Source organism: Chelon labrosus (genome assembly GCF_963514085.1).
Source record: "Chelon labrosus genome assembly, chromosome: 19".
NCBI lineage: Eukaryota > Metazoa > Chordata > Actinopteri > Mugiliformes > Mugilidae > Chelon > Chelon labrosus.
The window spans coordinates 20,515,941-20,542,134 of record NC_140352.1 but is presented as its reverse complement, the minus strand read 5'-3'; the positions used below and the strand labels follow the sequence as shown (position 1 = coordinate 20,542,134).

Sequence of the window (26,194 nt, the reverse complement as noted above, 5' to 3'; positions counted from 1 at the left end):
ATTTCCAGCGCAGCCTGATCTAAAGAGGGGATAATTTCTTTCGCCAGGGAAGAGAAGTTGTCGGCTGGTTTTACTGCAGGGTCACGTATAAAGTCAATGATGTCTTTTGGGATGGAGTAGTCATCAAACCGAGAAGTGAAGTTGGCTCGTAGCCTCTTGATGAAGTCAACCATCAGCTCCGTCACTTCTCCTGCTGTCTTCTTCAGTGTGCTGAAATGTAGGAGCCTGCCGGCAGATATGTCTGCCTCAAGTATCTCAAGCTTCCTCGTGAATGACTCCAGTTTTTCAACCATGTCCACGATGGTTTTGTCTCTCCCCTGTAGCTGAAGGTTAAGCAGGTTTAGGTGGCCAAATATGTCAGATAAAAACGCTACATTGGACATGAACTTTTCATCTTCCAGCAGGATAAGATGGTCAGCTGCTGCCTTGCTCTTGCTCATTCCAAGGAACGCTTTGATCTCATTCAGTAGCGCACAGAAGCGATCCAGTGCTTTCCCCTTGCTTAACCAGCGCACATCATTGTGAAGCAGCAAGTCATCGTGGGCGGCATCTGCTGACTCAGCCACAAGTTGTCGGAAAAGCCTATGCTGGGTGCTTGATGTACCTCTGACAAAATTAATGACTTTCATCACTTTGTCCATAACATTCTTTAGCTCGCCATTCAGTCTGGCACAGAGGACACTTTGGTGGATGAGGCAGTGCAGCCCGTGCATTTGGGGGGCGAGTTCTTTCAGCCTGCTCACCAGACCTCTGTGCTTTCCCACCATAGCAGGAGCCCCGTCTGTCACGATTAGGTTAACCCTCTCAAATGATAATGAATGCAACTGAAACAACTCTTCCAGTTTCGCAAATATAGCATCTCCAGTGGTGTGCCCTTCTAATGGAATTAGAGACAGCAGCTCTTCCTTGAAATCCTTCTCATCAAAGTATCTCACATAAACGCACAACTGGGCTACATCTGTGTTGTCAGTGCTCTCATCAATGGCTAAGGAAAAGTAGTTTGCGTGACTGACACCGTCGACAATTGCACCCTGCACCGCATCAGACAGCGCTTCTATGCGGCGGGCAGCGGACCTCGCAGAGAGCGACATCTGTTTCACTGACGCGATCACATCATCCATCGACTTGTTGGTATCAAGTTCCTCCAAAACTGTCACCATCATCTCCTTGAAGACCTCTGCGTCAGTGAATGGCTTGGCGTGCTTTGCGAGCACCCAGGACGCTTTCAGAGATGCACTAGTTACCTTCTGTTGGGATGTGAGGCCTCGCACCAGGATCCTGTTGCTGTGTGCATAAGCACCTTTCAGGGCTTCGATTTTGCGCTTTCGTGCCTCTGTCTTCTGAGGGAATGCAACCTTGAAATTAGCATGCTTCGTTTCGTGGTGCCGTCTAATATTGTACTCTTTGCATGCAGAGACACCCTCGTTACAGATCAGGCATGTGGGCTTTGCATTAACAAAACTGGGGAGGATGAAGGCATAGTTCTCTGTCCATTCATCATGAAAGATCCTGTTCTCGCTGTCAACTTTTCTCTTGCGATGTTTTGATAGTGCCATTTTTTCGGACAGCTAACAGCAACAAGTGGAAATGTTTTTTTTTTTTTTAACAAACAGGCATATAATTAATAGCGCCCCCAATGGTCAGTCCACAAATTTAACCTACATCAGCCCGCTTGAATGTCTCAGTGCGTCTGCTCCGTCATTTCAAGATCGCCTATCATTTTCATTATCACCCCTCCTCCCCTATTAATTCATTATATTAGCCATTGTTTTGGTTGTGGCCCGCCATGTAATGGCTTGGAAAATATTTGGCCCGAGGCCAAACTTAATTGCCGACCCCTGCTCTAGACCTTCTTCTCTTCTTGAGCGCCTCACCTCGTGTCTTTCGCCTTCGTTTTCCACGAGGAGGATGATGGCGTCGGCCAGTGTGGTGGCGGCCGCCTGCCCCTGCTTAATTATCACCTGTCGGGAGCTGTAGATGGCAAGGATGTAGCCGGGGAAGTCCTGGCTGGGTCGCCGTGCTGCTCCGCTGGTGGAGCTTAAGACTGGAAGCAAAACAGGAGGATGCCTCAGAATAATTCTTCAGGAGAATATCTGTCGGTGTGTTTGAGTTTAACTGTCTGGTTCCATATTGCCACCTACTAGGCATTGGTGCACCTCCTGCCCCCCTGACGTTGATCTTCCAGTGGTTGAAGGCGCAGCAGACCACAGCATACTCCCCTGGCTCCAGCATGACATCACAGTCAACAAATTTCTTCACAGCGCGCTTGCTGCGGGCCAATAGACGGTCCAGAGTCAGCTTGTTGCCACTACCGAAGGAGGCGCGGAACACCATGATGCACAAGTCCAGCAGGTGGCTGTCTGCCGTGTCTGAGCGCCTGCAGAGAGGATAAGGAGGAGATTCATAAGGAGATGGAACAAACAACAAGAGGGAAATTAAAAGCTGTACAACGCTGATTTTATGTCTCATTTACCTGCTTCCCTCTTGGAAGAGAGCAAACTCCAGTGCAGTCCTCTTCAGCACAGTGAGGGCTGTAACTGTGACCGACCCACTGGCTTTGCTGGGGAAGCAGCCTTGCAGTCTCACCTCCTGCCAGTCTGAGTGGATCTTACAGATGTCCACTGAGTTAAAGTACCTGTACAAGGGAAAAACTTGAGTCGATATACGGCACTAACCAGTAAAGGTCTACATGTGCAGTGTGAGCGGCTGATCGCTTCCTATCACAAGCCAAGTCTCTATGCCTCACCAGCAACTCTTAAATGTTAATGCAGCCTAAGAGGATGCTGCTTTACAAACAAAATTTCACCTTGCTAACATATCAGACCTCTTCCTCAAAGATGGAGCCCCAAAGAGACATTATCCTCCGTTTCCTCACTTTCTAACCTCGCTCCTTGACAATCAAGAAGAAAAGAGGAAGGAAATGCAGTAATGCTGCTCTTTTACAGTTGGTTTTGATCAATACAGACAAAATTGTCTGTCAATAAAACCTTTTCTTTCTTAGCGTTTCATCTGTCCTTGTATTTAGTGGAATCTTTCTGAAATGTTATCAGTAATCAACGCCCCTTTTTGTCCACTTGATCAGTTCATTTTAGTGGCTTGTTATTTGTCCAACAGGCTGTGCTCTTGTAATTTTCCAAACTAAAAGAAGTCCAGGGAGACACAGACTGTAGGTGCATCATACAGGACAAAACAGAGGATAAATAGGATGAGCGTCTTGGATGAAACACATTTTTCAGGTTTCAGTTGTTCAGGAGGACAGCTGTGTTGGACTTATAAATACAAGTCAAAAGAAAGTTGAAAGTTAAAAAGTAAAAGTGCGGAGAAGAGCGTGTCCCTCTTGTTTTATCTGTTAATTATTCAGGGCGTTTTTGGATCGGGTTTCTAAATTCTTCTTGCGAAAAGAGAAGGGAACGCCTACAGTTCTTTGCCTAAACATATCTTATTAACTAATCTTCTTAGCCTATACTAATTTAATCATTCCATCACTGATCATGGCTCGTTAGCAATGTTCTTCTTGCCTGTGCAGGAGCATTCAACATTACAAGATGACGTATCTGAATGACAAAATCAAATTAACTCAAAAACATCAGTAAATTAATAACATCAGGTTTTCTTTACAGATGATATTTTGCTAATAATGGAAAAGGTTATGGTAGCTAAAATAACAATTTCATAAATTTCAACTAACAGCTACTATTAGTATAAGAACATACCTAAGGTTCGACATGCTTTAATTTTAACAATGTTTTAAAATAGGGATGCACCAAATATTAGGCCACCGAAAATTTTCGGCCTGAAACCGAAAATGCACTTTTGGGCCATTTTCGGACGAAATTTTTCGTTGGCCGAATATTCGGTCACTTTTATCGCTGAAACAACACGGCCGAAACAGGATGTTGTGATGATGCAAGCAACAACCACAGCCAGCACGGGCATGTCTGCCATGTGGACATATTTCCAGTGGTGGTTCTACATTGAATTACTCCCCGGGCAAGACCCCCCTCCTGAAACTGACATCAAAAGACCGTAGACTACAATATAACTCTTACACAAAACATCCATGAATTGCAAATTTAAATAAACATGCATTTACATGCTAAATGTCTGTCATTAGACGCTATATTAATCTATCTTTCAGGGAGGAACAATTAGCTCCTTGGTTACTGCCCAGAATTCTATGCTTGGCACATTTTTAGTTATGACTGGTTAAACTATGTTTGACACGAAATAGAGTTGTAGCAAATGGCAAATGTTCATCTTTGAAACTACCTAAATTAATTACGGGACCCAACGTGATGGAAATAAATAATAACTGAACTTGTAACAGTTTTGTTGCAAAGCACAATCTTATGGTGAAATTAGACCTGTTTGTTTGGTTTGTGTTCCAGTCCCCATCAACGGGGCAAACCACAATAGATTTGTTTATTTCGTGGTTTAGTCCGCAGCAACGGGGCAAACCACGGTAGATTTGTTTGTGTCGTGATTCATAAAAGGACTAGGCTAATTATTGAAATATTAGTTATTAATATTATATTAATGGTGAGAAAAACAGGTTTTGCAGTGGCAGTGTGGAGGGGGGTGACTCCAGGACGCTGGAATTCACTGTTAAGAAAACATCGGTGAAGGGAGGTGCCCACTTGAAAACCCCAATGACATGCTGCATACTGCTGTTGTTTAGGCCAGGTTCCTGATGCCTTCATGTTGCTTGGTAGCTATGGTTAGCTGCTGAGCGGGCCATACAAGCCAGCAGTGTTAGGTTAGCTTATGTTTCACAATGTTTGAATTATCCTCTGCTGCTCTGTGGGCCTACAAGCCAGCAGCATTTACTTAGTTTATTTAGATTTTAGGTTAAGCTAGCCAGTAGCATTTGGTTAACTTATATTTCACAAGGTTTGAGTTAGCGTCTGCTGCTGAGCGGGTCATACAAGTCAGGAGCATTTACTTAGTTCATTTAGATTGTAGGTTAAGCGTCATATCACATGACTGTAGGTTTGTTAGGGTTTCTCAGCTGGACAGGGCCTCTAAATGTGTTTTGCCTGGGATTTTGGCACAAGGGATTGTAACATCTAATCCTGCGTATTAATGAATGGTGTTTGTTATTAAGACGAATTACTGTTGTATAAGCATTGCAAGCATCATAGCAAAAAGGCTAACAAACGTATACCACAAATTAACATTAGCCCTTCATTCATGACATACTGTAATCATACAGAGAGAACATAGCATACCTTTATCTTTTGCTCGTTTCTCCTCTTCTTCTTTTCTTTTTTTAAAGAAAAGGTATGCTATGTTCTCTCTGTATGATTACAGTATCCATGTCATGAATGAAGGGCTAATGTCAATTATTGGTATACATTTGTTAGCCTTTATGCTATGATGCTTGCAATGCTTATACAACAATTCGTCTTAACAAACACCAGATCTAATTTTAGATTGTGCTTTGCAACAAAACTGTTACAAGTTCAGTTATTATTTATTTCCATCACGTTGTAGGTTGTAGGTAGTTCAAAGATGATCATTTGCCATTTGCTACAACTCTATTTTGTGTCAAAACATAGTTTAATCAGTCATAACTAAAAGTGAGCCAAGCATAGAATTCGAGGCAGTAACCAAGGAGCTAATTGTTCCTCTCTGAAAGATAGATTAGCATAGCGTGTACTGACAGACACTTAGCGTGTAAGTTAAATTTGCAATTCATGGATGTTCTTTTCGCTCGGCGCTCGGAGGGGGTCTCGCCCGGGGTTTAATTCAATGTAGAACCGCCACTGATTATATAAATATATAAAGACCCACTGATAGCGATTTGCAAAACGTGTGATGGTGAAATTTCAAGAGGCGTGCATCTGCAAAGTCGGGTTTAATTTATCACCTGCAATCCAAACAACCAAGCAAGGAAGTTTCCGAGTGACGGTGCCGGTGTCCACCGTCGATCGCGATCGACCGGTAGATCGCAAAGGCAGTGCGGGTAAAAAAAAAAAAAAAAAAAAAAAATAGTCTAATAATTTATCTGCTGCACTTCCAAAACTACGACGGAGTATTAGGGCCACATTAAGGAAGAAAAAAAATCACAAACCTCGAGAATAACGTCGTAACTTATGAGAATAAAGTCATAATTTATGAGACTAAAGTCATATATTACGAGAATAAAGTCGTTATTTATGAGAATAAAGTCGTTATTTATGAGAATAAAGTCATATATTACGAGAATAAAGTCGTTATTTATGAGAATAAAGTCGTTATTTATGAGAATAAAGTCATATATTACGAGAATAAAGTCGTTATTTATCCGCCGTGCTCGCCGGAGCTCGACTCCCTCTGGATCCAGAATCTTAATTATCAGTCGGATTGTTTCTTGAGACACCATGAAACCCCTCTGAATGGCCCGCTGACGCATCCACCGATAATAACCCTGCAGTTGACCAGTTCCATCCATTTCCCCCTCCACAAAAGCAGCGACTTCCTCCAAGTCCGTCTGGTTCTTTCTCGGGAAAAGATGCATTTTCTTGCATATTCTTTTTAAAGTCCTAATACTTATAATGATGTGATGCTGATGTGCCAAAAGATTAAGTATCTCCTTGTTTGTGAAACCTATCCTAAAGTACAACTCCACAAAATCCTCCACGGCCCTCATTTTACCAACTGTCTTCCTCTAAAACAACAGGTTAGAATATTATGACTTTATTCTCATAAATAACGACTTTATTCTCATAAATAACGACTTTATTCTCGTAATATATGACTTTATTCTCACAAATAACGACTTTATTCTCATAAATAATGACTTTATTCTCGTAATATATGACTTTATTCTCATAAATAACGACTTTATTCTCATAAATAACGACTTTATTCTCATAATATATGACTTTATTCTCATAATATATGACTTTATTCTCATAAATAACGACTTTATTCTCGTAATATGACTTTATTCTCATAAATAACGACTTTATTCTCATAATATATGACTTTATTCTCGTAATAAATGACTTTATTCTCGTAATATATGACTTTATTCTCATAAATAACGACTTTATTCTCATAATATATGACTTTATTCTCATAATATATGACTTTATTCTCATAATATATGACTTTATTCTCATAAATAACGACTTTATTCTCATAAATAACGACTTTATTCTCATAATATATGACTTTATTCTCATAATATATGACTTTATTCTCATAAATAACGACTTTATTCTCGTAATATGACTTTATTCTCATAAATAACGACTTTATTCTCATAAATAACGACTTTATTCTCGTAATATATGACTTTATTCTCATAAATAACGACTTTATTCTCATAAATAACGACTTTATTCTCGTAAATTATGACTTTATTCTCGAAGTTTCTGATTTTTTTTTTCCTTAATGTGGCCCTAATACGCCGTCGTACAAAACAAACAGCAACAAACGTTCATGTTTTTGTTTTGTTTTTTCACTTTTTATTGCGACATGCCCATGCAGCGCAGCACATCCACAGCCGTGCACAGCTTCAATCTTTCTTAAAAGCACAGCGCTATTTAACTAAAGGTGCACTGCACCCATTTTTTCTTATAAAAACAAAAACAAATATGCTCAGTCTAACTGCACAGTGGATCAATGCTGATTTCCAGCTGCAACAGCTTCTGCTCCATTATTATTTAATGTACACCCCCCCCCCACACACACACACACACACTCACACACCACTGTATTTTCACATAATATTCAAAGGTTTCATAGTCATTGCACATGAACCTAGAAATACCAAGTAAGTTTTATTAATAGTGTTGGGTGTTTTGAGTCCGCGCATGCACCTTGTGTTGCGCATACAGCGCGTATGCGCTTCGCTAATATCACTGTAGCTTAATTTTACTATGGTCACTAAACGCAACGTCCCTGTGGACTTGGGTCATACACCCCAGGGGTACAGCAGTCGGACCTCGCTGTCCCCTTGGTAAGTGCACAAGTTATGAGCTCCACCATAGTTTTTATTAATTATCTTAATTTTATACGAAAGGAGTGGTTTATTTTGTGTTTATGAAACGTATAGCATGTTCTTTTAATCTAAAGTTGACGGTGGTTTTATTTATTTATATAATGTGCAACATGTGTTGCTAGCTAACCAGCTAACCTCTTTTTATTTTGCACTTGCAGTGAGACGTGTGTGTGTGTGTGTGAGAGAGTGTGTGTGTGTAAAACGGGACTGACTGTATGATTAATCCTTCGTTGATGCTGGATGTATGAAAGATGTGTAATTTGTTTAGATCAGAGTGACCTTTTAAAATATTTTGACAGCATATTATCAAAAATACCTTGGTTTGACTGTGGTACAGTTTATTTTGGTTTCTGTAGTTTTAATGTAGTATTTCTGGAGGTATTCTGTAGTTTTAATGTATTATTTTGTCTTTGTGTTTTTGTCCTTAAGCCCAAAGCAACAACTTTCCGCAGTTAACACAGTGAAATCAAGCAGCAGCAGTCAAGAATTCAAGAAGTCAAGCAGCAGTCGAGCAACAGCTACAGAAAGCTGTGTCACAAGCAAAACCATCTGGCTATTCAGGTAAAACAAAATGTGTAATGCTTTGTACTTCATAATTTTAAGTTGACTTTTATACTGATATGAAAATCTAGTTCAGATGAGGTTTGATTTATTTTTGTCTGTATTTTCTAGGCCTGTTGCGATAATCAATAAATCAATTAATCACACAATAAATGAAAACAAATTCGATAATTTTGCCGCCCTCGATATATTGTCATGTGCATGCTGTTTGACACACACACAAATCGTTGTACACATTTGTGAATGTCATGTTTCATGTGTGGACTAATTTCACTCCATACAGAGGAGCCTTCGCCCTGACAGTCAACACTCACTGAGGTGTTTGGTCGTTGAAGTAAATAGAAACGAAACAGCTCAAAATGGTGTGCACTTACAGAGAGTGCAGTTCGCTACATTACGTTTGTTTTATTTATTTAGGATATTTAAAAATTCTTGACATTCCAATTACAATGTTAAATACTCCTGAGAATAAAAGTGTATTGCTTTTGAAAGGGTGTACTTGCATTATAATGCCATATTATCATTACATTAGTGAAAAAATGGTCTCAAAATAATGTCAATAATATCGTTTATCGGCAATAAATTCTGGGACAAAATATCATCCAGCAAAATTTGTTATCATGACAGGCCTAGTATTTTCCAGATTCAGTACACTTGGATTACTTCAGACGAGCAGTATGGAGACATTTGATTGATTATTGATGTATTTCTGGACGTTTGAAGCGAGGATACCGCTCACTGCGGAAAGAACGAGCGGAAAAAACGCCTCTCAAACTCACAGAAGAACACGGATGTTAACAAAGCTTCACCAATCCTTCTATTGACAAAGGGGTTAGTAAATAATGACGAAAATTTAATGGTGAACTATACCTTGTTGTTTTGCCATGCAAACTTGTTGGAGAATGTTTTATTGAAAAAATGATTTTTTCACTTAAGAAAAATAAAGGTATTGTTAAATTAAACAGTTGCCTCATTTTATTTAAAGTCATTGTTTCAATAAATAAAAACATTAAGAACAAATTCAGGCAATTTGAACCGCAGAAAAAAGTATGTAAAATGTTACTTAAATATAGTCCATAAATAAAAGAGTAAAAAAGTATTTTAAAATTGACCTTGAAAAGCCATTGATTTTAGGTGAGATTTAGGTGAGATATTTCAGTTTGAAGCAGTTTGTAAAACTTACAAAGAAGGAGAGAGTAAAATTCAATGACCATATTAATAATCATCAGCTTTGCTAGTAAAAGAAACTTATATCTGCAAGTAAAGTTTACTTGATGATCGCCTTTTTGAATTTAATTTAGTGCAAAAACTTTCCTAGGTTTTCCCAAGTAAATAAAAGTACATTTTTTTCAGTGTACCTGTAGTCTGTTTAATGTTGCACAAGAATGAATTTTGCCAACCACTACACTGTCAAGATCTCCAAATTCCTTCAACTTTTACTGGTTGTTAATGTGGTAATTTTGGTTATAGTTATTAAATTATTAATCAGAAATCCAAATTGACAATTTAGTATATTTTATGAGACTGATTTGATGAATTGGCTATCCTTTCCCTTCTTAGAAGGGTGGTGCCCCGAGGTGATCTAGTAATTCAGATCCAGTTATTTAGTAATAAATAAATACTTTAGATATTTATTCATTATTTATGATAGCCAAACCCCAATATTTAGTGCCTTAGTACACAGGTCCAACAATATCAACACCAGGAAGTAGAAACCAGTGTATGAGGCGCTTGTCAGCAACCGCAACGTATTACACACAACAACACTGACATTCAATATGGTGTCGATACCAGATGGTCAGTAAAATCACGTCACGTGTGTCCGTCTTATAAAAGGACATTTGGTGTTATTTCACTGGCTTGCTCTCCGATAAGATTTCCTAGTGGTGGGTAAATCAACAGCTGGTGGTGGGTAAATATTTCAGGGGATAAATCATCAAAAGAAGTATACATTTTTAACCACAGTGGAATAAACACAAGAAAGTGAGTAAATCACACCAATGAGCACAGACAATGAGTGTAAAAACATCATGCAAAAACATCACAATGATGATGGACTGGGTGAGCCACTAGTCTGTTACACTGCCTCAAAACCACCGGGCTTACCTACCATTTACCAAAGAAACCAAACTATCCCTTTAACCCATTTGCAAACAAGCTTTAAGATATTATGCACTGCATTTGTCCCTCTGATCCATAACCCATTGTTTCCTATAAACAAGTCAAAAGTGGTTTCAGAATGTGTGTAATTATGATTATTACTTTATAAAGTCAGAGAACTCCATCCAGAAGATGCCCTCACCGCTGCTGTACGCCATCAGCTCATGACGGAGGTGCTGTGACCATTTGGTCGACTCGTCTGACCAGCTGCCCTTCCACGAGAAGCGACCCCATGGGTTACGCAGCCGCAGCAACCTGGAGCCAAGTGACAGGTAGGGAGGAGGATAATAAACAGACACGGAGAGACAAATAAAAGAACCAGTTAACACGGCAACAGCTTTCACTCAATGTAGCATCCCCAGAGCCATAGAGAGAGAGAGAGTTGCGACACTCTTTGATGTCGCCGCTATGGCTGTCACGTGATTCATGTAAACCCAATTAGTTCCTAAACTCTGACTGTCATGTTCTTCTATGGGACAGACAGCAGCGATTGCATTATTGAACGGTAAATATAAAATAAAACACACACCCAAGTACTTTTTCAGCTGTTATTACATTATTGCAGTTTTGTTAATGTCAGTTTTGCATTTGGAGAGGCAGGGTGACAACGAAACACTTATATTACTTAGATAAGTTTAAGTTTAAGTTAAGAGATGGGGAACCTCAGCGTTCACCACTCAAACTCGCCAGTCCTAAAATTCCCGTCATTCCTAATTAAATAACCCTCGCTCAAATCACGAGTCACGACAATGCCTTGACATACCCTGATCACGAGCTCATGGCATGGGATAGCAATCTATCAGCATCTCATCAAGCATCAGCAAGTAGCGCTGGGCAAATTGTACACTAGCCAAGTGAACATGGAACAGGAACAGTACAACAAATTAAAGGGGAACTCCGGCGCAAAATGAACCTGGGGTTAATAACACGTGTACCGAGTTCGACCGTTCTCTGGTATTTGTTTTCATGCCAGTCAAATGTGACCAGTTTTCTTGCAAAGCCTTCGGGGCACACCTACACATAAAAAGAAATCGCTATTTCTATACCACTAACAAGGCTCACAATATCACCACACTTACACGGTAGCATAACTAGGGTCTCTACATGTAAACCGAAGCATTGAGAACTTTGCAAGTATACAGGCAGTTTATTAAAAAAGGAACACAGTACTGTTCATGTCTGGCTCGCAGATCCAGGCGGGCGCCATCTTGGGGAAACTGAACTCTCTTCGTTCAGTGCTTCTCTATGCTTCCGGCAACAGACAGTTCAGTTTCCCCAAGATGGCGCCCGCCTGGATATGCAAGCCAGACATGAACGGTACTTATGTGTAGGTGTGCCCCGAAGGCTAGCGTCATACGCTAATTAGCGGTTTGCAAGAAAACTGGTCACATTTGACTAACAAAACAAATGCGTGAAAACAAATACCAGAGAATGGTCGAACTCGGTACACATGTGTTATTAACCCCAGGTTCATTTTGCGCTGGAGTTCCCCTTTAAGTACAGCCAACACGTCACGTAATGAAAAGTTAGTATATCCCAAAATTCAATTAAATAAAAGTTGCTATAAAGGTGGTAGCGATTCATTACCGAACTACCTTCACAGCAGGGGAAGTCGCGCTGGTAGCAGGCAATGCTAGAAAATTGGTTGAAACAACCAAGATAAAATATAAATAATTACGCTGTGCATACAAATGAAGACCAGTATAAGCATCGCAAAGGGTCTCTGAAACAATATAGACAGTTGACAATTCAAAAGAGATCGATATTTCAGCAACTTACCTCTGGAACAACTCGATGCGCAGCAATGTAAGTGAATGAGGTCCAACGCCCAAATGACAGTGTTAGGAACTTTTCAAATCCCGGAAGTAGGCGGTTAAAAGCGCCGCCATTTTTTACAACGGAGGTCTATGGGAGTGTCGCAACTCTCTCTCTCTATGGCTCTGAGCATCCCCATCTCTGCAGACTCATATTGCTCCTTTTATGGAAGATCGCCTACATTTTAACAACCCATTTCATTTTAGTGACTCCCCCATACAGTGAAGGTCTTAGGAGGTATAATGGAAAACCATATTGAAGAGTCCCTGCTTTCTGAAAAACGGGGTTCACCGTTTTCATCTCCTCAAGCTCCTAGCAATAGGAGCTCATTTTAGATCAGGTGCTGTGACAAAATCTTCCACTCAGTTGGCTGAGTGCGGCTCTTAAGTAAATTACACCTGGGATTTTTGGCTACTAACTCTCAGCTTCCTCTCAAGGGTAAGACAGAAGAAGTCTCCATTGTGTGAACTCACACGACTGCCCTGAACTGATATGCACCTGTTCTCAACTGTCCTCAAGCCCATTTACGCCTGAGTGATTCAAGAAATACTTTCACAAAGAATGAATGAGGTTTTAAATTAGAATACCTTTTCTTTCCAGTGTATAATATAAAACAGACTCAGTTCTTATCATGAGTTTGGTTACTGGATTTCATTCTGAGGCATGTTTCAATCAATGTAGAGAAATAAGAAAAATTAGCATACAATTGGAATGTCTTAAAACCAATCAGAGCGATTTTGTTGGCAGCCAATTAGACATGGATGACTGTGTCACTGTTACGCTCGTGTCGGCTGCCACTGCATAAACCTACCAAACCTACCCAAATTCCGCAAGTCCGCAAGTCCTTCATCCCGACCACTATCAGGCTTTACAACACCTGCATTACCTGAAATCATGTGGTTATAGTCACTGTGGTCACTGTTTACCCCTGCAATATTATATTACTTATATCACTTAACTCACTTTGAAATATTTTTTATATCATTTCAGGTCACATTACACTGCAATATTTAGTTTTCTTATCTTGTATAAAACCTTGCACTGTTATTTATATTTATTTTTTACCACTTACTTCGCAATATTTCTTACAACAGTACTGTTTGTATATTTGTGTCTTATTCCTTTGTTGATTGTGTTGGGATCTGAACCTGGTGGTGAGCTATGGAAGCTCACCACGCATAATCAAGTTAACCACATGGTTGCCTTTGTCTTGGAAACAAAGGGAAGCACCAGATTCCCACAATCCTCCAGGTGTGAAACTGACCAAGCAGTTCACTGGCTGACAGTGGCATGTGACCTCTGAGGTCATCAGGTCATATAAAATGCGCTGTTTTGCCAGTGTTCTCTCTTATTTCTCTTACCCTCCTACCCTCTACAACTCCACACCTTCACGTGGAGACCCCCAGCCGCTCGGCTGCAGCTGGGTGCCAGGCCTGTTCTCCTTACAGCAGCGAAGCGAGATCCTGCTGAGGAATCTACACCAGGTCTTTTAGCCAACAAACAGAAGGTTTGCAGGCTAAACTCCCAAACAACAGGAGCCACACGGCTAGTTAGCACCGAGCTGCTAACAAGCCACTTCAAAGGACTTCAAGGAGCGGCCAGTTTCCCTCCAACGTCTGCCATCAGGAAAACACAGCAAGGACTACAACTTTTCCCAGTTTGGCCTTCCATCAGGAACTGCCAGCTAAAGGAGCAACACACCAGAAATTGACTTTTCCACCAAATCTGGTAGTATGACCTGGGCCTAGTTAAGCTAAGCAAAGCATAGAACTTAAACTTTGATTTGATGTGATATTTGTTTTATTGAGTGTTTAGTATAGTGATTTGATGTTAGTTTAGATTATGCAACACATAGACTCAGGGTCTCTTGCATGCTAAACTAACCATCCTTTCTCTAACCTGGCACCTCTTATCACATTCCACCAAGGCATTTGGCCAGCACACGGCACATGAGTGTCCCCACTCAGCAGCCATCTTGTTTCCTTTGTGTTCAAGACTTCAAGGCCCCAGCGGCCATCTTGGCACGCCCACAACCAGCGGCCATCTTGGCACGCCCACAACCGGCGGCCATCTTGACACGCCCACAACCGGTGGCCATCTTGGAACGCCCACAACCGGCGGCCATCTTGGCACACCCACAACCAGCGGCCATTTTGGCTCACACACACACACACACACACACACACACACACACACACACACATCTGTATTGAGTACACTTTAGCTTGTATGTTTAATTTTATTCTTGTTAATAAATGTCTTTTAAACATACCTGTCTGTTTAATGTTGCACAAGAGTGAATATTGCCAACCTCTACACTGCCAAGAACTCCAAATTCCTTCAACCTTAACTAGTTGTTAACGTGGTAATTTTGGTTATAGTTATTAAGTTAATTATTAATCAGAAATCTATATTGACAATTTAGCATAATTTATGAGACTGTTTTGATTAATTGGCTATCTTTTCCCTTCCTAGAAGGGTGGTGCCCCGAGGTGATCTAGTAATTCAGATCCAATTATTTAATAATAAATAATTATTTTTGATAATTATTAATTATTCATGATAGCCAAACCCCAATACTGAGTGCCTTAGTACCAGGCCCAACAATTGTTTTTTCCTTGTTATTGTGTTTCTGCCTTTCTATTTATTTCCGTGGTGTATATTACACTTTCTGCTGCTGTAACGGGTGAATTTTCCCGTTGTGGGATAAATAAAGTATAATCTAATCTAATCTAATCTAAATGATTTAACAGGCACTGAAGGGCTTTGTCCAAACATAATCACTTCCCAACAGCGTGGTTCCAGACCAACTTCTGACACAAAAAATGTGTGAGTAGGGAAGTTGGTTTGGCTTCCAGGTTAAAATCATATAGCCAAGTATTCTTTATGAGTAAAGGAAAGATAAAAGACTTTTTAGGATCGTCCTATGAAAGAAAAGGAATTATATGAATATATTTTGTTTAATTTAGAGATGCAGGCTAACTTTCAACTTATTTTTTTCACCAAGCAAGCAAATGGATGGAACAAATTTACTTTCTCCTTATAACCACGGTTGAACTCATCCAAAATTATCCTAAAACTAAAGAACTAAAACTGTATCATTAGCTTTCTAAAAAAATGCTTACATGTCCACCTGAAATAAACTGGATTTTTTCTTTAATTACTTCACTTCTTGAGTATATAGAACTGTACAGTTATGAATCTGTTCACACTTTTCCTCTCTTCTCTTGGCCTCAGAGCCAAAACCGAGGACCAAAACTGCCAAAACCGAAAATAAATAAGCATTCAATAAATGACTCATGCAAAAATAACTGTATAAATATTAAAGAACAGGAAATAAGTATATGAAAATATACATAAACAAATAAATGTAAAAATCACCCAAACAATTAATGAAACAGAGGAGTTATAATACAATAATACAGAAGCAAATTCATGGCACATTTAGAAAAAACTGTCTCTTATGTTTTTATACCACTTTTGGTACATATAATGGCATATTAATTTATGGAGTCATTCATTTATTTATTGATTCATTCATTTTGGCAGTTCTTGTCCTCCATACGAAGTTCCCGTTTTAAAACACTACTCTAAAATGGTGCCCCAGTGTTCTGTTGAAGTTAATGAACTGTGGAATTTTAAAGCATATGCGGGTGTGATGCTGACAAAACAGTCATTTCAAAGACATGATAAAAACTAATGGAGGCATAAAAAGAGGAATCCTCCCCCACCTGTAACCCTGGACATTCCGTACGTCCAAGATGGAATACGCGTGCCAAGGCATCAGACCCAAAGACTCATAGGCAACATCGTCAACCTTCATGTTGCCGCCCCCGCATGATGCACCCATCAGAAACCTAAGAAACAAGCATCATCATTAGTAAACAGTCACAAATAATGTTCTTATTTAATTAAATCTTTCCCTTTTAACTGGGAAAGCTCCGGAATTAAAATCTCAAGAATTAATCTCCAAGTTTGGCAGCAGAGCACAGCTCCAACTAAAATAATACCCGTTATTTGTTTTCACGGCTAATATATCCCAGTGATGTGCCTCAGTTTGTGATTTCTGTTCTTCTTTGGTGATGAACTTGGTGGGTGTTTATTACAGTCTATGAATGATGTGTTGATTTCCCAGGCTGTTCCCGTCCTTTGATATATTAAACACCACTTGAATTCTGGCAGATGGACCTGCAGTTTGGCCACAGATGATTTGGCCCCTTTGGAGTTCTGCTAGCTTTCTCATGTCGCTTGAAAGCTCCCATATCAAAGTGATGATTATGAGACCTTTTATGACAGACGCACACTGCAAATTGGCATTCAGCACCTTTGTAACACCTTTCTGTTTGTAGTTGCAATTAGAAGATATTGACTCAAGTGAGATGTTTATTATTTATTATTAATACATCTACTCTGTGTGGAGTAACTCCCCTCCCCTTCTTCTCTTACCCAGCCTTTTTGGAGCTAAGCATCTTGGCCCAGATGAGGTCCGTGTCGATGGGTCCCTGTCGGGGGTTGGTGGAGCTGACCTGGAGCATGAGGGAGTCACAGGGGGCCCCGGTGAGCGTGACCAGGCCCTCCATAGCACGCCCCGCCTGCAGGGCAAAGTAAGATCCATGGAGTTTGGCCAGCGCTTTCTCAATAAGCGGCACCCATAGCTGTTTCCTCTGGGCCTGGAATGATTGGAAAGAGAAGGAGGAAATATGAGTCATGAGGTATGACTCACTGAGAAAGGTAAATTTGTAACAAGATGTTGTTTTAAACTGCTCTCCAACTGTTTGATGTGACTCAAGGTTTATATGTTTCTGAACAAAATAACCTGACAAGAAAGTCTGAGTGTCTTATTAGTGGTCCATGCAAACGAAGTTGCAGGATCCCTATTGATTTTGTTGCGATTTTTACTATAATAATAATAATGATTTATTGTTCTGCGTAGCTAAAGTGTCTGCCCAGGAGCAGTGTTAGGCACGTTACTTTTAAAAAGTTTTAGTTATAGTTATTAGCTACTTCTCCCAAAAAGTAACTGAGTTAGTAACTGAATTACTCCACTATAAAAGTAACTAGTTACCACGGAAAGTAACAATAACGTTACTTTTTAAAAAAATGTATGTTTAAATACGTCTAAGAATTAGATTTTTTTCTGAGCGTAATGTACATTTCACGTGTACGTTCTTGCCTTTTACCTCAACGAGGTTAAAGTAGTGCCTATACTTCCACCTTGAAAACGACAACTTTACCTCTGAATGCTCCAAACGCTCCACTGCTACAGGTTATCTCTGATCGCTTGTGTGATACTGCTATGCGCACGTTTGTGTGTAAACAACACCCGCCCAACTGAACACTGCCTTGCTGCTGATTGGCTTACCATGAAATCTTACCCTACCTTAGCCAATCACCTTACCGCCCCCACCCCACCCCACCCCACCCAGAGGGGAAAAAAAAACACCTTCGCAGCTCTTGTGGCTGGCTGACAGCGCAAGTAACGCACCACATTTAACTCGGTAACGGTAACGGTGTTGTAACGGAGGAAATAGTAATTAGTTCGATTACTCGTTACTGAAAAAAATAACGCCGTTAGTAACGTTGTTTATTTTAACACCGTTATTCCCATCACTGCCCAGGAGAAACTGCAAGGGCGAAAGGCTTCAAACCTGGTAACTTGGTAGAAGTCCTAGCATGTCACTTTTCCAAGGTGTCAATATACATGCCTGAAGCTAGGTGGCGCTATAGTAAGCCATTTTACGTTTTGGCTCATATCTTGAGAATTGTATGCCCTGGAAACAAAATTCTTTCTCCCTCTGATTCCTTACATAGGCCTGGTAACTTTATCGTGCTAAGGTTCTAATGGTCTAGGCCACGTCCATTTCCGCCTGCCATTTTATTTCTGCTATTTTGAAAACAATTGCACCTCAAAGCAAAATCAACTCCTCCCAGCCGTTCATCCAATTCTCACCAAACTTGGCATGTATCATATATGGACAAAGATAATGAAAAGTTCTCAAAAGAACTTTAGCAGGATTATTAATTACAAAGTTAATGGCTAATTCATTTTTTCAGTATGGCACAGTATAACTCAAAAGCTAATATTTTGTGAAGTACACACCCAAACGTAATCAAACTTCATATCATTGATAATCATATCATTGACAATTGATAAATGCCGTCCTCTACCTCTTGCACAGAGCCCACTCACATCTGGACAAGGGAAAAGGCACAGTCAGGATTACCTTCCTGGACTTTTCGAGTGCCTTTAACACAATCCAGCCCCTTGTACTCCAGGAAAAACTCTTCGGAATGCAAGTGGACCCCTGCCTGGTTGCTTGGATTTCCAGCTACCTCACCGATAGACCACAGTACGTCAGGCGGAAGGACATCACGTCTGACACTGTGGTCAGCAGCACTGGAGCTCCGCAGGGGCACAGTAAACACATACAAGTCCACCAAACTTAGTTGCTTCTGAACACATTCTTCTTACCTGGGAAAAGAGGAGGCAGCCATGTTCGTTGCAGGGCAACATGTCATCCACCAGCACCGTCGTCCACATCCCATCTTTACATAACCGAACCTGGTAGGCCCCCTCCGGACAAATAGTCCTGGTGATCATCACCCTCTCCACCAGCTCCGGACGCTCTGCCAACACAGCCAGCGCACTCAGGAACCTGGAGAGAGATAAAGAGCAATGAACGGGGAAGTAAAACGGCGGATCAGGATGGACAGATGGAAGAGTGAGAGGTTGTGACTGAAACAAAGAGTACAGAAAATGTGAATTAGGCAAATGGAGAAGAATATACATCCGCTGATTGCGACAAGCAGGTAGAGGGCTGAATGGACACCCAACTGAGTTGAAAAGACAGGCAGAGACATCATACAGTTCTAATGAAATGGCTACAAAAAGTAGATGTTTTGGGACAATGAGCTAAAAATATTTGTTTTTGTGTGCAGCTGACTCACTGCTTATTTCGCACATGAATGATTTCGAGCAAAGAATAGCAAGCAAAGAAATTACCAAGTAGCTGTGTAGCTACTTTTGCCACTTGCAATATTATCACGATATCCACAGATGAAAGGAGCGTCCCTTTCAGCCCATCTGCGTGTGTTAGCACAGCAAGAGTTTAAAGACTGAACCTCTTGTGTTTGGTGTATCATAAAAGCTGTATTCCATCTGTTCAAGTGGCAGCTCAGCGTGGCCTATCGGTCCATTCAGTCACTGATGAAACAGCAATCGGCAAAAAGAATCCAATGAAAATCCAATCAGCCCTGTCATAACAAATGAAACATTTCCTCCTACTATGGGGATCCTTTGCTATTGTTTTTTTTTTTTTTTTATGTCCTGGGTCAGAGCATTAATCAGGGCAGTGGCCCATGTTTTTTTTTTTGTTTTTTTTTAATAAATGTTCTATCTCTAGGTTGTTCTAGGTTATCTGGACTGATTAGTGTCCCGTGTACCCTTGTGTTTAGTTGTGACAGCTCACCAGCAGTTTCCAAGGAGTCCTTGCAGGATGTCGGAGGGCCTCGGTGTGCGGAAGACGGACCACTTGACACCCCGATCTTTGAAGCTAGTGCAGTTAATCTCATGGGGCCGCAGCCACTTTTTGATTTGCTGCTGGACGCTGTCGCCCTCGGGGAAGCCCACAGAGCGAGGACCCGGGGGGAAACTGCCATCCACAAAGTTCACAGAGTTCTGAAAAAGGACAAGGGAGAGGCTGACAGGAAAAGCAGTAGAGAGGCAAAGGAAGCAGATGAGTATATTTAAAGTGGATTCAAAAATAGTAACAAACCCCCAAAATCCATTTTTAAATAATGCCCACAGGAAGTCAGGAGAACTTAACAGGAAAGCTTTTCAAATAGCTGATATTTGAAGGAGACTTTCAGGTTCGAAGACAAACTCTCCTGCATTTTTATGATTTTATTTTTTTTGCAGGCTAATGATGATTAGCGTATGACAGAGCAAGCCCTGGATTCTGAGATAAACAAGGGCAAAAGACTGGGTCCGTATTTACTCATGTGACAGGAGGAATTAGTTCAACTGTTAGATTGGCATCACGCATATGCGCAACAGACGATCGAATGTGGCACTAGGCCCAATAATATCGTTTATCGGCAATAAATTGTGGGACAATATATCGTCCAGTAAAATTTGTTACCGTGACAGGCCTAGTATTTTCCAGATTCAGGACACTTGGATTACTTCAGACGAGCAGTATGGAGACATTTTATTGATTATTGATGTATTTTTGGACGTTTGAAGCTAGGATACCGCTCACTGCGGAAAGAACGAGTGGAAAAAACGCCTCTCAAACTCACAGAAGAACAGGGATGTTAACAAAACTTCGCTATCGACAAAGGGGTTAGTAAATAATAATGAAAATTTAATCTTAGGGTGAACTATAGAAAGCTTTTCAAATAGCTGACATTTGGTGGTACAATATATCGTTCAGCAAAATTTGTCATTGTGACAGGCCTATGTGGCACCAAGTTCTCTACAAGCCCAGGTACAGGATAAATAATCAAATGACACAGAGTATTTTTAAATGACACTTTGGATTCTGACACTGTAGCTGCCTCTTTACCGTACATAGGACCTGGACAACACAGACACATGAACAGTTTGAGACATCCAATCTGACACACTATCTGCCCATCTAAAACTCTCCTGTACAAACCTGAGAGGGCCAACAGCTACACACGCCAAACCCTATCCTGTTTCCTCTCTGCAGTGTCAGAAATGGGCCTGGTCAGTCGTGTTGCAAGGCAGGCAGTAGATGTGATGTGGGCACCCCACTGGAGATTCACATTGAAGAGAATTGATTTGTAACCACCCACTGCAATTTAATTCTATTAGCAGGATGCAGGATTAGCTACCAGACCGAATCACTTTAATGCTCCCTTGTGACCCGGACCATCTGAGGTCTAGACGTGACTTACAGATTCTGTAATTCACTGGTTAGTTTTGACCCCTGCGCTGGCCGATGTGGATTTTGCACAGAAGTGGAGAAAGAAGCTTTAGCCCTGAACACAGAGACTGAAATCTTAACTAATGCAATAAAAAAAAAAAAAAATTGGTGACCAAGGGTCAAAAAGTCAGCCTATGCAGACACTGCTCCAGCCAGAGCAGATAGTTATGATAACTTCTCTCTGATGAGGCAGGGGCAGGTCTACCTTGTGAGGCACAACAACCAATCTTATCAGGATTCAAGATATGCACTTATGAGTTTGACCAATCAGCGTCCTACGAGGAACTAGTGGCAGATAAAGATTTTAGGTATTGTCTAGAGTAACAACAGCAAGAAGTTATGCACAAACCCAGCAAGACTTGTCCACCAACATTCTAATTCTATCCACCTTATTCCTAGCTCCCATGAGCCCTTGTGTGAATTATGGGTGAGACTTCCGGTATGAACCGGAACCGGCGTTTTTACATGCTAGCTGTCAGCGCTAATCCACTTTCTCCAACTACTACGAGACGTAAACCATGTGGGAACACCAGCTGTCACAGCTCAAACAAGACGGCATTACAATCCTGCTGCCTAATAATATAGAGGGGTGGGAGGATGACATGAAGAAGTGGCCTAAAATAACATACAGTGGCATATTTAGCTATTTTCTTAACTCCGCCACTTCGGACGGGGAGGCAATGAATAATCTAAAAAGCTCTGAGGCGTATCAGTACCTGCACAGTAATACGGTTGGATGCATTTTGTTAAAAGAGATCATGGGACACAATCTTATTTACCTTTAAAGCAGACAAACACATGAAACACCTACAGAATTTCTACTTTACACACATGCTTCCAACATTAGTGGATGAATTTGTTGCAAAGAAGGTTCAGCTCTGACAAAGCCATGACAAAGTTTTGTCTTAGTTTCCTCAAAGTCATAAGAATTTGGTCCACAACTGGAACTCATGCTCAATCAATCAATCAATCAATCAGTCTTTATTTATAAAGAACTTTAAAAACAACGAGGTTGGCCAAAGTGCTGTAAACAGACATGAGAATATAAAAACACAAAGAAAAATTAAAAACAAGATTTAAATCATAAAACCAATCAAACCATGTAAACAATAAGAACCAACATCTCATGCTGAGTTAAAAGCCAAAGAGAAATGTGTTTTAAGAGAGGATTTAAAATGAGGAAGACAGTCGGCCTGTCTAATGTACAAATTGTTCCACAGTTTGGGGCCAGCAACTGCAAAGGCACGGTCACCTCTCATCTTCCCCTTTGTCTTTGGGACAACCAACAATGACTGATCTGCCGACCTAAGAGAGCGTGAGGGAGCATACGGCTGGAGCAATTCGGACAGATACTGAGGAGCGAGGCCATGAATACATTTAAATACAAATAAAAGAATTTTAAAATCAATCCGGAAATGGACAGGGAGCCAATGAATTTCTGCTAAAATTGGGGTAATGTGATCGTGCTTTTTGGTACCAGTTAAAAGTCGAGCAGCAGCGTTTTGAATCAGCTGTAGTCAAGGCAGTGACGTATGGCTAAGCCCAATATAAAGTGCATTGCAGTAGTCTAAACGAGTTGTGATAAAAGCATGGATTAAAATCTCAAAGTGATGGAGAGAAAGAAATGATTTTACTTTGGCCAGTTGTCTCAGTTGGAAGAAACTGGACTTAACCACTGATTTAAACTGTTCATCCAATTTCAGATCGCTGTCAACTCGTACACCAAGGTTAGTTGCTGTGTGTGTTAAATGCTGATTTAAGGCCCCAAATCACTATGGACCCTGAAGGCATCACTAGGTCCAAACAGCATGACCTCGGTCTTGTTACTGTTCAAGCGTAAGAAATTTATGGCCAGCCACGCCTTGATTTCTGCCAAGCATTCTAGCAGTCAATTTGCAGAGTAGTTGTCTGTTTGACGTAGGGGCACATAAATTTGGCTGTCATCAGCATAAAAGTGGAATGCAATGTCATGTTTCCGTAGAATTGATCCAAGAGGATCCAAGTAGAGGGAAAACAGAAGTGGGCCAAGAATAGAGCCTTGGGGCATTCCTGATCTAAGGGGCGCTACACTGGACTCAGCCGTTCCAACATGGACACAAAAACTTAGTTAGGTAGGACCTAAACCAATCTAGGGCACGACCACGAATGCCCACCCAGTTCTCCAGGCGAGACAGGAGGATCTGATGGTCCACTGTGTCGAAGGCAGCTGTTAGGTCCAACAGAACCAAAACAACACAGTGACCAGAGTCAGTGGCTGAGAGAACATCATTAAAAACTCTCAACAGTGCTGACTCAGTACGGTGGTGAGTTTTAAACCCAGACTGGAAGATCTCAAGAATAATGTTGTGTTCATCTAAGAAAGACCTCAACTGGAAGTACACGATTTTCTCCAGAATCTTAGAGAGGAAAGGGAGTTTGGAGATTGGCCTAAATTTTGAAAGTACTGATGAGTCCAAAAAAGGCTTTTTAATCAGTGCTGTCACTGGAGCATGTTTAAAACTCACAGGTACAATCCCATTTGCTAAACTACCATTTATTATGTTGAGCACATATGGTGCTAAGGTGGATGAAACCCCTTTGAAAAGATGATTTGCTGGGGCAAATGGTTGTAGGCAGGTGTAATGGTAAATTTAATTTCTTTGTCTCAGCCACTAGAGATGGCCAACCTCCCCCTTCCTAATGTGAGATACTGGGCCCTTTTGTCTTTGTGGATTGTCATGTCTGGACTTGGCCTTGCACCTAAATGCAAGATCCTGCAGGATACCTCAGGTGTAAAACACACCTGAGGTATCCTGCAATAAACAAAAGGGTGTGACAACACTTCCTGGAGGGGCCGACCCCTGCAGCAGACAAAGGGGGACAAAAGGGGTGTTCCTCAGGTATAAATGTTTAGGTTTCCCCACATTCGGGGTCTTTCTTCACCTTTGACCGCTCGCGTGTTGATTGACCTTTTCTTTGCAAAGAAAATAAAACCTTGTCGGCCGGCAGAAGTCTCTATTTCATTCTTCACCAGCAGCAGAGGAAAAACTTCCACAACACAGGCTACGAGTGTTCTAAATTCTGTGAGAGGAATGCCTGTATACAGAAGGGAGTCTGCATTATTCTCTAAAATGCTGTCAGCAACAGAGTGTTGCAGTTCTGGTGGTGGTGTATGCAGTTCACACGTGATGGTGGGCGCTTTTGAATAGGTGTGATCCTCCATCCCTGGGTCTGACCACCAAACACGGAACGAAAACCGCTAGCAACCAATGGCTCACTGCTACTTCCGGCATGTCACCGAAAGCTGGACACATAATCGTTTCTACATCAGCGCCCCCAGGAATAAGGTGGATAGTAAGCTGCATTAATTGCTTCCTAGTTTCCCTAGTTCCTCATACTGTGGCTTGTTGTGTTTAGCCTTTTTCCAATCACCTGTTACCCTACAGAAGGTACTGCTGTTAGTGTCCTGTTGCACTCATGTCTCATATCATGAGAATATTGCAAGAGGTTTGTCCTGAGACATTTGAAAGACAGCTGAAGTCTGCTTTCGAGGCTAAGACTAAATGATGGGATTTTTGCTGCGTTTTTTTCAACTTTTGACATATTGTCATATGATACTTTGGAACATGAAAGTGGAGGTTGGCCTTTGTCATATGTCATAAATATGACTGCGAGTGCAAATTATTTTTTATGAAACCATAAATGTTATTGGTATCAAAGTGCATTGTGGTTTACAGCCACATACAAAACAACTGCCATACTGTTTAATTTCTGGGGTAGTGGCTTATTTCCGTGTAAAGCTAGCTGACTGTCCGCACTGAGCGAACTTGGTCCTGCTGTCTCCGATACTATCCCTAGGTACGTGCCAGCATGCAAAATGCAATCAGCCAGCTCAGTGCTGAGCTAGGAAAACCTGCTGATTTCCCGTCATCTCCTACACTACACACAACTGGCAGTCTTACAAGGTCTTTTTTTCTTGAAGATAGTAAGCCTGCAGCTAGATCATCAGATCAACTGATCTCCTAAAATGTGGCGACAGGGAACTATAGAGCTGAATTTCACAGCGCCACACTTCTTAAGCCTAAAACAAACAAAAGCGCTGAAGAACAGCCTAGCGCGTTCAATACTGTCACAGGCAGCGGAAACCTGTCACTGCGGGCCGTCAGACCTTCCAGCATGCCAAAACCAAAATGTAAGCAAAATGTAGACAACAAGCAGCACAAATAGTGGTGAAAAAAAAAAAGGAAAATCAAACAAACCATAGACAATCTGTTACCATGTGGCATATTTTTGTTGCTCCCCCTATGGTTTATGGGGGAAGGGAAGAGAGAACCCCTGTGTTTTATGGTTCGCAAGTTGAGCTGATGGCTGTTAGCAGCATTTACTTGTTTGGCACAGTGGGTAAGCGGACACGCTCTGGGACACTGGCATCAAGGACTCACCTCTTGCTCTCAAACCCAATCAAGGAAGTCAGAAACAGCTAAGAGGCAAGAAAAAACAAACTGTTCTCAGGTGAAGAGAGAGTAACATTTCTTAATCTGTTTAATTCAACAAGTCCAAATAGAAAGTTATGCAGTCAGAAACATGTGGTGTATTATTATGGTCTGCCTGCCCACAAATCTTGTTACAGGGTAAACCAAAGGCTTTCATCATTATTACATTTTCGCCAATGGTGTTTTGGTGCTTGCCAAGTTTGTGCCCTGACAGAGATGGATTACAAATAGTTGCTTACCATTTT

The 26,194-nt window shown here is 41.0% G+C and overlaps 1 protein-coding gene across 1 annotated transcript in view; it reads right to left on the bottom strand.

Moving 5' to 3' along the window:
- LOC311504301 (calpain-15-like) overlaps positions 1-24,749 on the bottom strand; it is a gene marked incomplete at both ends in the record, with an annotated part of 41,274 nt that extends 16,525 nt beyond the window's left edge. Inside the window, 11 exons of the mRNA XM_084567320.1 lie at positions 1,875-2,044; positions 2,157-2,377; positions 2,474-2,635; positions 10,814-10,966; positions 16,258-16,383; positions 16,973-17,196; positions 18,999-19,182; positions 19,996-20,204; positions 23,631-23,683; positions 23,777-23,873; positions 24,735-24,749. Coding sequence (XP_084423446.1) covers positions 1,875-2,044; positions 2,157-2,377; positions 2,474-2,635; positions 10,814-10,966; positions 16,258-16,383; positions 16,973-17,196; positions 18,999-19,182; positions 19,996-20,204; positions 23,631-23,683; positions 23,777-23,873; positions 24,735-24,749 — 1,614 coding nt within the window. The remainder of the gene's footprint in view (positions 1-1,874; positions 2,045-2,156; positions 2,378-2,473; positions 2,636-10,813; positions 10,967-16,257; positions 16,384-16,972; positions 17,197-18,998; positions 19,183-19,995; positions 20,205-23,630; positions 23,684-23,776; positions 23,874-24,734) is intronic.
- Between the last annotated feature and the right edge of the window lie 1,445 nt (positions 24,750-26,194).